General features: G+C 37.5%; 1 protein-coding gene across 8 annotated transcripts in view; it reads left to right on the top strand.

The window, feature by feature from the left end:
* The window catches only part of CDKL3 (cyclin dependent kinase like 3), a 51,230-nt gene that overhangs the window by 15,655 nt on the left and 23,345 nt on the right, over nt 1–12,230 (top strand). For all 8 annotated transcript variants that reach the window (XR_005019211.1, XM_036845937.1, XM_036845936.1 and 5 more), the window contains exon 4: nt 87–265. Coding sequence is in view for 7 of the 8 variants with exons in the window: in XM_036845937.1 (XP_036701832.1) it covers nt 87–265 (179 nt within the window). In the remaining variant the exon portion in view is untranslated. The remainder of the gene's footprint in view (nt 1–86; nt 266–12,230) is intronic.

Genomic DNA, 12,230 nt, shown 5'->3' with positions numbered 1-12,230 from the left:
GCTAGATTTTCTCTATGTAATTGTTGAGAGATTTTCTAGATAATGAAACCTCATTTTAATCTATTGCATCTTCTGTTTGTTTTTAGATCATTCATCGAGATATAAAACCTGAGAATATTTTAGTATCCCAGTCCGGAATTACTAAACTCTGTGATTTTGGTTTTGCACGAACGCTAGCAGCTCCTGGAGACATTTATACGGACTATGTGGCCACACGCTGGTATAGAGCTCCAGAATTAGTATTAAAAGATACATCTTATGGAAAGTAAGTATATTTGGGAATCCTGCCTGGCCTTTCCTAGCCGTCTCTTTTTTTCCCTTGGTGTATCTGTCACCCATACTACTGACACCCTCTGCCTTCTGCACCTGGGTTTGGGCTAGAAAAGGGACACCCCAAAATAGAGCAGAGAGACCCTAGGCACCTGCCCTGCTGCTATTGACGTTACCACGCTTGCCCTCTGGGGCTGAGTGGCCCCAGCCCCAGAAGACCTATGCAGTCACCCCTCAGGCTGTATCCATGCTTGCTTTAAGCTGTGCCACACCCTTAACAGAGTTGCCTCCTCTGCTTACCTGTAGGCTCTACATTTACTGTACTCTGCCAGTGTTACCACAGGATCTGCCAGATTTCCTGCTTCTTGAATATGGCACAGTCTTTGCAGACTGGCAAATAATTTTTAAATTGTACTGTTCTAGAGGCCTCAAAAAGTAGAAAGGTCTCAGTCTATTGTGAAACAGTAGAAACAGTATAGGAAACAACAATCTAATAAATAATGAATCTTGAAGAACAAAGGGACCAAGTTGTACAACTGAATACAAGAAATGGGAGTGGGGATAATTCTCACATGCTTTTCCTAGAAACCATTGTTCTGTTATTATAATAATATCTAACATAGGGGCTTCCCTGGTGGTGCAGTGGTTAAGAATCCGCCTGCCAATACAGGGGACACGGGTTCAAGCCCTGGTCCGGGAAGATCCAACATGCCGCGGAGCAACTAAGCCCGTGCACCACAACTACCAAGCCTGTGCTCTAGAGCCTGCGAGCCACAACTACTGAGCCCGCATGCCACAACTACTGAAGCCCACACTCCTAGAGCCCGTGCTCTGCAACAAGAGAAGCCACCGCCATGAGAAGCCCGTGCACAGCAATGAAGAGTAGCCCTCGCTCACCGTAACTAGAGAGAAAGCCCACGCGCAGCAACAAAGACCAAATGCAGCCGTAAATAAGTAAATAAATAAAAAAATAAATTTATTTTTTAAAAAATCTAACATCAATAAGTACTTATTTTAAAGCTAGAAACTGTTCTAAATGCTTTACATGCATTAAATTATCTAATTTTCACAACAACCCTCTGATGAAGGTGCTAGTATTTTATCCCCATTTCAAATAAGACGACACTAAGACAGGTAGTGAGTAAGACACTAAGAAAGTAAGAAAGTGAGTAAGTTTACTAAGAAAAACTAATTTACCCAAAGTCTATCCAGGGTATGTTTTCGACTGTACTTATCACTGATACCATATGCAGACCACCTCTGTGCCTCAGTTACTTTATCTGTATAATGGAAATAATAATGGAACCAGCTTCATAGGTTTGTTGTGAGGATTAAATGATTTAATGAATGAGAAAAATGAAAACAAAGTAAATGCTCAATCAATGTAGCCTCTGTAAGATCTCTCCTAGTTTTACCCTCTGTTTGTGATATTTTACTTAAATTCCTTTCCTGATGTACCCCCTTATTCCTATCCCTTGCCCCCAAATCATATCCTCCTCTAAATCCTGTTGTACATTATATGTAAATTTTGTACCAGTTAATATTTAATATGGCCTAGTTCTATCTACCTCTTTTTAAAATATTCTTCTTGCTGAAAGATAAATTCCTTGAGGATAGGTGTAATCTCTTGTATTCTAGAGAGCCAAAATTGATGCCTTGTATATAGTCAGTTTGGATTCTAATGCAAGGCTTCACACTGAGTTTGAAATAAATTTGCTAGTGAGTTTTTAAAACATGTTAGATTTTAACATCTTTACATTTTAAAACATGTAAAATAAAACACAGATACAAGAAAAGCTCACACAACAAATGTATACTTCCATCACCAGATGGAAAAATAGAATTTTGCAGGCTACCCCAGAAAACCCTCTATGTGCCCTATTCCACTTACAGTACTCTTTCTAACCTCAAAAGTAACATGATATTGACTTTTTTTAAAAAATAGATTTATTTATTTATTTTTGGCTGCGTTGGGTCTTCATGGCTGTGCGCGGGCTTTCTCTAGTTGCAGTGAACGGGCACTACTCTTCGTTGCAGTGCATGGGCTTCTCATTGCGGTGGCTTCTCTTGTTGCAGAGCACGGGCTCTAGGCGCATGGGCTCAGTAGTTGTGGCTCACGGGCTCTAGACTGCAGGCTTAGTCGTTGTGGCACATGGGCTTAGTTGCTCCGCGGCATGTGAGATCTTCCTGGACCAGGGCTCGAAGCTGTGTCCCCTGCCTTGGCAGGCAGATTCTTAACCACTGCGCCTCCAGGGAAGTCCCTTGACTCTTATTATAATCAGTTTCTTGCATTTTTAATAGTTTTATTATGCAAAAGTATATCTACTTAGTTTAGCCTTTTTTAATGACAGCTCTTTTAAAGATAATGATTCACATACCATACAATTGACAGATTTAAAGTGTACAATTCAGTGGTTTTTAGTATATTTACAGAGTCGTGCGACCATTACCACATTCAATTTTAGAACATTTTCATCACCCCAAAAAGAAATCCTGTGCTCATTAGAAGTCACTCCCCATTTCCTCCCAACCCTTCCAGGCCTAGGCAACCACCAATCTACTTTCATTTTCTCTGGATTTGCCTACTCTGGACATTTCATATAAGTGGAATTATGCAATATCTGGTCCTTTGGGACTGATTTATCTCACTTAACATATTGTTTTCAAGATTCATCTGTGTTGCAGCATGTATTGGTACTTTATCTTTTTTGGCTGTATAATATCCATTTTATGGGTATACCACATTTTATTTACCCATTCATTAGTTGATGGACATTTTGATTGTTTCTAGTTTTTGGCTATTATGAATAATACTGCTGTGAACATTTGTATACACATTTTACTGTGGACATGTGTCTTTATTTCTTTTGGGTATGTACCTAGGATTTGAAATTGTGGGTCGTATGGTAACTCCATATCGAGTTTTTTAAGGAAATGCCGGACTGTTTTTCAAAGTGTCTGCATCATTTTACTTTCCCACCAGCAGAGTATGAGGGTTACAAATTTCTCCACATCCTCACCAAGACTTGTTAGTATCTGACTTTTGGATTCTGGTTATCCTAATGGGTGTGAAGTGGTATCTCATTATGGGTTTAATTTGCATTTCCTTGATGACTAATGATTGTTGAACTTCATTGTTGATCTTTTATGTGCTTATTGGCCATTTATATATCTTCCTTAGAGAAATGTCTGTTCAGATCCATAGCCCATTTTTAAATTATATTGGCTTTTATTATTAAATTGTAAGAATTCTTCATATACTCTAGATACAAATTCCTTATCAGGTATATATTTGCAAGTATTTTCTCTCACTCTGAAGTAGTCTCTTCATTTTCTTAATGGCGTCTTTTGTCACACAAAATTTTTTATTTTGATGAAGTCCATTCTATCTGTTTTTTCCATTTGTTGCCTATGCTTTTGGTGTCATATTTAAGAATCCTTTGCCAAATCCAAGGTTGTGAAGATTTACCCCTCTGTTTTGTTTTAAGAGGTTTATACTTCTAGTTCTTACATTTAAGTCTTTCATCTTTTTTGAGTTAATTTTTAATTAAATGTGAAGTTAATTTAATTAATATAATGAAGTTAATTTAAATGAAGTTAATTTAATTAACTTCATTCTTTTGCATGTGTGTAGCCATTTGTTCCAGCACCATTTGTTGGAGAGATGATTTTTTTCCCCTATTAAATGGTCTTGGCACCCTTGATGAAAATCAGATGGTTTATTTATGGACTTCTGATTCTGTTCCATTGATTTGTATCTCTATCCTTGTTCTAGAACCACACTGTCTTGATTACCATTGCTTTGTAGCTAGTTTGAAATCAGGAAGTGTGAGTGCTGCAACTTTGTTCTTCTTTTTTAAGATTGTTTTGGCTGTTATGGGACCCTTGCAATTCCATGTGAATTTTAGGATCAGATTTATCAATTTTGGGGGGTTTTTTGGCCAATAAGACAGCTAGGATTCTGATAGGGATTGCATATCTATAAATCACTTTGGAGAATATTGCCATCTTAATGTTAAGTCTGCTCATCTATGAACATAAGATGTTTTCAGATCTTTAATTTCTTTCAACAATGTTTTATAGCTTTTAGCACATACATTTTACATTTTTTTCATGGGAAGGCATTTTATTTTAAATATAGCAGTGTGTACATGTCAATCCCAAACTCCCAGTCTATCCCTCCCCACCACCCTTCCACCTGGTAACCATAAGTTCCTTCTCTTAGCCTGTGAGTCTGTTTTGTAAGTAAGTTCAATTGTACCATTTTTTTTAGATTCCGCATATACGTGATATCATGATATTTGTCTTTCTCTGTCTGATTTACTTCACTTAGTATGATAACATCCAGGTCCATCCATGTTGCTGCAAATGGCATTATTTCATTCTTTTTAATGGCTGAGTAATATTCCACTGTATATATGTACCATATCTTCTTTATCCATTCATCTGTTGATAGACATTTAGGTTGCTTCCGTGTCTTGGCTATTGTAAACAGTGCTGCAGTGAACACTGGGGTGCATGTATCCTTTCAAACCATGTTTTTCTCCGGATGTATGCCCAAGAGTGGGATTGTTGGATCATATGGTAGCTCTATTTTTAGTTTTTTAAGGAACCTCCATACTGTTCTCCATAGTGGCTTTACCAATTTACATTCCCACTAATAGTGTAGGAGGGTTCCCTTTTCTCCACACCCTCTCCAGCATTTATGTTTGTCGACTTTTTGATGATGGCCATTCTGACTGGTGTGAGGTGATATCTCATTGTAGTTTTGATGTGCATTTCTCTAATAATTAATGATGTTGAGCATCTTTTCATGTGCCTGTTGGCTATCTGTATGTCTTCTTTGGAGAAATGTCTCTTTAGGTCTTCCACCCATTTTCTGATTGGGTTTTTGTTTTTTTGGTATTGAGCTGCATGAGCTGTTTATAAATTTTGGAGACTAATCCCTTGTCGGTTGCATCATTTGCAAATATTTTCTCTCATTCTGTGGGTTGTCTTTTTGTTTTGTTTATGGTTTCCTTTGCTAGGCAAAAGCTTTTGAGTTTAATTAGGTTCCATTTGTTACATTTTACATTTATTTTGTTAAATTTATTCCTAAGTATTTTATTCTTTTATTTTTTTAATTTTTAATTTTTTTTTATTTTTTAGCCACACAGCGTGGCATGTGTGATCTTAGTTCCCTGACCAGGGATTGAACCCACACCCCCTGCAGTGGAAGTGCAGAGTCTTAACCACTGGACCGCCAGGGGAGTCCCAGTATTTTATTCTTTTTGATGCTATTGTGAATCAAATTTTCTTAATTTCATTTTCAGATTGTTCATTGCAAGTGTAAAAAATTTCAAGGGATTTTTGTATATTGATCTTGTATCTTGCAACCTTGCTGAACTTATTAGTTCTAATAATTGTTCAGTGGATTTATACTTTCTGTATAAAAGATCATGTTATCTGTGGGTAGAGATAATTTTACTTCTTTTCTGGTCTGGATGCCTTCCATTTCTTTTTCCTGCCTAATTTCTTTGACCAGAACCTCCAGCACAATGTTGAATGGAAGTGGTAAGAGCAGACATCCTTGTCTTATTCCAAATCTTAGGAGAAAAACTCCCCATCTTTTCACTATTAAGTATGATGTTAGCTGTGGTTTTTTCATAGGTACCCTTTATTGTGTTGACAAAGTTTCCTTTTAATTCCTAGTTTATTGAGGGTTTTTATCATGAAAGGGTATTGGTCAAATACTTTTTCTGCACCTGCTGAGATGATCATGTGAATTTTTGTTTTTTAATTTACTGATATAATGTATTACATTAATTGATTTTTCCATGTTGAGCTAACCTGTGTTCCTGGGATAAATCCCACTTAATCATGGTGTATAATGCTTTTTATATGTTGCTAGATTCAGTTTGCTAGTATTTTGTTGAGAATTTTTGTGTCCATATGTGTAAAAGATATTGGTGTGTAGTTTTCTTTTCTAGTGATGTTTTTGTCTGATTTTGGTATCGGGATAATACTGGTTTCTAAAAAGGAGTTGGGAACTGTTCATACCTCTTCTATTTTTTGAAAGAGTTTGTGAAGAATTCACATGATCATCTTCTTTAAATGTTTGGTGGAATTCAGTAGTGAAGCCCTCTGGGCCTGGGCTTTCCTTTGTATGTAGTTTTTTGATTACTAATTCAAAATTTTCACTTGCTATAGGTTTATTTAGATTGTCTATTTTTTTTTCTTTCTTTTTTTTTTTTTTTTTCTGACTGTGCCACACAGCATGTGGGATCTTAGTTCCCCAACCAGGGACCACACTTGTGCCCCTTGCAGTGGAAGCGTGGAGTCTTAACCAATGGGCCACCAAGGAAGTACCTGTTGACTTCTTCCTGAACCAATTTCAGTAGTTTGTGTTTTTCTCAGAAACTATCCTTTAATCTGAATTCTCTAATTTGTTGGTATACAGTTATTCATTGTATTTTAAAAATATTTTATTTATTTATTTATTTATTTAGTTGCGCCATGTCTTAGTTGCAGCAGGTAGACTCCTTAGTTGAGACTCACTGGCTCCTTAGTTGTGGCATGTAAACTCTTAGTTGGGGCATGCATGTGGGATCTAGTTCCCTGACCAGGGATTGAACCCAGGCCCCCTGCATTGGGAGCTCAGAGTCTTAACCACTGTGCCACCAGGGAAGTCCCTGTTCATTGTTTTTTTTTTTTTTTTTTACTTTTTTTTTTAAAGAATTTCACTTTATTTATTTATTTTTTGGCTGCGTTGGGTTTTCGTTTCTGTGCGAGGGCTTTCTCTAGTTGTGGCAAGCGGGGGCTACTCTTCATCACGGTGCGCGGGCCTCTCACTATCGCAGCCTCTCGTTGCGGAGCACAGGCTCCAGAGGCGCAAGCTCAGTCGTTGTGGCTCACGGGCTTAGTTGCTCCGTGGCATGTGGGATCTTCCCAGACCAGGGCTCGAACCCGTGTCCCCTGCATTGGCAGGCAGATTCTTAACCACTGCGCCACCAGGGAAGCCCTCATTGTATTTTTTTTTTTAATTTTTTTATTTATTTATGGCTGTGTTGGGTCTTCGTTTCTGTGCGAGGGCTTTCTCTAGTTATGGCAAGCGGGGGCCACTCTTCATCGCGGTGCGCGGGCCTCTCACTAGCGAGGCCTCTCTTGTGTGGGGCACAGGCTCCAGACGCGCCGGCTCATTGTGGCTCACGGGCCCAGTTGCTCCGCGGCATGTGGGATCTTCCCAGACCAGGGCTCGAACCCGTGTCCCCCGCATTGGCAGGCAGACTCCCAACCACTGCGCCACCAGGGAAGCCCTCATTGTATTTTTTGATAGTACTTTTTATGTTTGTAAGGTTGGTAATCGTGTTACTTCTTTCATTTCTGATTCCAGTAATTTGAGTCTTCACTCTTTTTTTCTTAGTCATTCTAGCTGAATGTCGATTCTGTTGATTTTTTACAGAGAACCAGCTTTTGGTTTCATTGATTTTCTCTATTTTAAAAAATTCTGTTACATTAGTCTTCACTCTGATCTGATCTAATAACGTTTTCCTTCCTTCTGGTTGCTGTAGTTTTAGTTTGCTCTGCTTTTTCCAGTGTCTTATGATGGAAGGTTAGGTTGTAGATTTGATATCTGTCTTAATTCTTTTTAAAAAAAAATTAATTTTATTGAAGGGTATTTGATTTACAATGTTGTGTTAATTTCTGCTGTACAGCAGAGTGATTCAGTTATATTGATACATGGACATATATTCTTTTTCATATTATTTTCTATTATGGTTTATTACAGAATATTGAATATAGTTCCCTGAGCTATACAGTACCACCTTGTTGCTTATCCATTCTATATATAATAGTTTGCATCTGCTCATCCCAAACTCCCAATCCATCCCTCCCCCACCCCCCAGCCCCTTTGGCAGCCACAAGTCTGTTCGCTATATCTGTGAGTCTGTTTCATAGGTAAGTTGATTTATGTCGTATTTTAGATTCCACATATAAGTGATGTCATGTGGTGTCTGTCTTTCTCTTTCTAACTTACTTCACTAGTGTGATAATCTCTAGGTCCATCCGTGTTGCTGCAAATGGCATTATTTCATTCTTTTTTATGGCTGAGTAGTATTCCATTGTATATATATATATACCACATCTTTATCCATTCATCTGTCAATGGACATTTAAGTTGTTTCCATGTCTTGGCTATTGTATATAGTGCTGCTGTGTAGATAGGGATAGGTGTGTTGTCTGTCTTAATTCTTTTTTTTTTTTTTTAAATTTATTTATGGCTGTGTTGGGTCTTCGTTTCTATGCGAGGGCTTCCCCTAGTTGTGGCAAGCGGGGGCCACTCTTCATTGTGGTGTGCGGGCCTCTCACTATCGCGGCCTCTCTTGTTGCGGAGCACAGGCTCTAGGTGCACAGGCTTCAGTAGTTGTGGCTCGCGGGTTCTAGAGCACAGGCTCAGTAATTGTGGCTCACGGGCCCAGCTGCTTTGCGGCATGTGGGACCCTCCCAGACCAGGGCTCAAACCCGGTCCCCTGCATTGGCAGGCAGACTCTCAACCACTGTGCCACCAGGGAAGCCCCTTAATTCTTAATATAGGCATTTATAGTTGTAAATTTCTCTCTAAGCACTGCTTTACCTACATACCCTAAATTTTGTTTTGTTTCTTCATTTTCATTCATCTCAAAGTATTTTCTGTTTTCCCTTTTGATTTCTTCTTTGATACATTTGTTATTTAGTAATGTGTCATTTCCCAAATTTTCCTACTACTTATATCTAATTGTATTCTGTTGTGATAGGAGAATATACTTTGTATCATTTCTGTCTTTTTAAATTTATTGAGGTTTGTTTATGGCCTACCATATAGTCTATCTTGGTGAATGTTCCATGCGACTTGAGAAAATGTATATTCTGTTATTGGATGAAGTATTCGATAGATGTCTATTAGGTCTAACTGGTTTATAGTGTTATTCAAGTCTTCTGTTTCCTTGTTGATCTTCTGTCCAGTTGTTCTCAACATGTTTATAATTGTTATAGCTTTCTGATGAATTGACACTTTTATCATTATAACATTATCTCTAGTAACATTTTCTGTTTGAAGTCTACTTTGTCCAGTTTTCTTGTGGTTGTTGTTTGCATGATGTAGCTTTTTCATTCCTTTTACTTTCAATATGTTTGTATCTTTGAATAAATGTGTAAAATTTATTAAATGTGTCTCCTGTAAACCTCATATAGTTGAATTATGTTTTTTTTGAAATTCAGGCTGACAATCTCTGCCTTTTAAGTAGATTGTTGAATCTATTCGCATTTAATGTTATTAGTGATATAGTTAGATTTACACCTGCTTTTTTTTAATATATCCTTTTTTTAAAAAAAATAAATTTATTTGTTTATTTATTTTATTTTTGGCTGTGTTAGGTCTTCATTGCTGTGCGTGGGCTTTCTCTAGTTGTGGTGAGCGGGGGCTACTCTTCGTTGCGGTGCACGGACTTCTCATTGCGGTGGCTTCTCTTGTTGTGGAGCACAGGCTCTAGGCACGCGGGCTTCAGTAGTTGTGGCACGTGGGCTCAGTAGTTGTGGCTTGCGGGTCTAGAGCACAGGCTCAGTAGTTGCGGTGCACAGGCTTCGTTGCTCCACGGCATGTGGGATGTTCCCAGACGAAGGCTCGAACCCGTGTCCCCTGCATTGGCAGGCGGATTCTTTTTTTTTTTTTTTTTTGTCATTAACGTCTTTAATAATGTGCAAGACACGAGCGGGTGGCAGGCGGATTCTTAACCACTGTGCCACCAGGGAAGTCCATACACCTGCTTTATTTCTTTATTTATGTCTCATGTCTTTTTTGTTCCTCTGTTCTTATTTTACTGCTTTCCTTTTTCATTAAGTGAATATCTTGTAATGTATCAGTTCAATTTCTTTTTTTCTTTTTTTTTTTTCTTGGCCACGCTGTGCGGCATGTGGGAATCTTAGTTCCCTGACCAGGGTTCGAACCTGTGTCCCCTGCATTGGAAGCGTGGAGTCTTACCCACTGGACCGCCAGGGAAGTCCCTCAATTCAATTTCTTTAATGATTTTTTTTGCTAGAGTTTTTGGGGATTTGTTTAGTGGTGGCTCTAGTGTTTATTATGTACACCTTAAATTATCATAATCAGCTTCAGATTTATATTAGCTTAATTCCAGTGATATATACATAGAAAACTTACTCCTATATAGCTTTATTCCCTTTTCTGTCTTTTTGTGGTATTTTTGCTGTGTATAATAATTTATTAATGTTACAAACCCAAAAATACCTTGTTGTAATTATTACTTTATAATCTATAGTAATTTCCTTAGCCAAAACAGTTTTGCTCTCTCATACCTCCTTTTTGCTGTTATTGGCAAATAATGTTACACATATATTACATTTCTATATGTTATAGGCCCAACAATATACTATATGCATAGTATTTTATACAATTGCTTTTAAAATAAATCAAGAGAATAAAAGAGAAAAATAGGAATTTTTTTCTTCCGGTTTTATTGAGATGTAATCGACGTACAGCACTATATAAGTTTAAGGTATACAGCATAATGATTTGACTTACATACATCTTGAAATGATTATCACAGTAAGTTTAGTAAACATCTATCATCTCACATAGATACAAAATTAAGGAAATAGAAAATAATTTTTCTGTGTGATGAGAATTCTTAAGATTTACTCTCTTACAACTTTCATATGTAACATACAACAGTGTTAATTATATTTATCATTATCCCTTGTACTTATTTATCTTATATCTGGAAGTTTATACCTTTTGACTACCTTCATCCATTTTCCCCTCCCCCCACATACCCCTGCCTCTGTTGTAACCACAAATCTAATCTCGTTTTCTATGAGTTTGTTTGTTTTTAAAGTATTGGATTGGCGAAAAAGTTCGTTCGGGTTTTTCCATAATATCTTATAGAAAAACCCGAACGAACTTTTTGGCCAACCCAATGTAATTGACCTATAACCCTATGTGACTTGATATTTCTATACATTTCAGATAATCACCATGATAAGTTTAGTTATGATATGTATCATACAAAAATATTACATAGTTACTGACTATGTTCACCATACTGTGCGTTTCATCCCTTTGGCGCATTTATTTTGTAACTGGAAGTTTGTACCTTTTAATCCCCCTCACCTAGTTCTCTCTTCCCCCACCCACTTCCCCTCTGGCAACCACATGTTTGTTCTCTCTCTATATAATTCTGTTTCTGTTTTGCTATGTTTGTTCATTTGTCTTGTTTTTTAAAATCCACATATAAGCGATATCATACAGTATTTGTCTTTCTCTGTCTGAACTATTTCACTTAGCATAATACCATCTAGGTCCATCCATGTTGTCGCAAATGGCAAAATTTCATTCTTTTTTATGGTTAAGTAATGTACAGTCTTTTATAATAACATAAGTACCTTTACCTGGGCTCATTGTTTTTTGTGTGGACTTGAATTACTGTCTGGGGTCACTTGTTTTTAGCCTGAAGAACTTCCTTTAGTATTTCCTGTTATGCAGGCATGCTGGTAACAAATTCTCTTAGTTTTTGTTTATCTGGGGAAGTCTTTATTTCACCTTCATTTTTAAAAGATAACTTTGCTGGATATAGGATTTTTAGTTAATAATTTTTTCTTCGAGCAGTTTGAATATGTTGTACCACTGCCTTCTGGCCTAAATTTTTTTTTTAATGTTTATTTATTATTTATTTTTATTTATCTATTTTGGCTGTGCTGGGTCTTAGTTGCAGCATGAGGGATCTCCTTAGTTGCGGCATGTGGACCCTTGGTTACATCATATAAACTCTTAGTTGCAGCATGCATGCAGGGTCTAGTTCCCCGCCAGGGATTGAACCCAGGCCCCCTGCACTGGGAGTGTGGAGTCTTACCCAGTGGACCACCAGGGAAGTCCCTGGCCTAGATTGTTTTTATTGGGAAGTCAACTGTTAATCTTAAGGCGATTCCTC

This window comes from Balaenoptera musculus, chromosome 3 (assembly GCF_009873245.2).
Source record: "Balaenoptera musculus isolate JJ_BM4_2016_0621 chromosome 3, mBalMus1.pri.v3, whole genome shotgun sequence".
In the NCBI taxonomy this organism is placed as follows: Eukaryota; Metazoa; Chordata; class Mammalia; order Artiodactyla; family Balaenopteridae; genus Balaenoptera; species Balaenoptera musculus.
The sequence above is the reverse complement of the archived record's forward strand: the minus strand, read 5'-3'. Positions and strand labels throughout refer to the sequence as shown.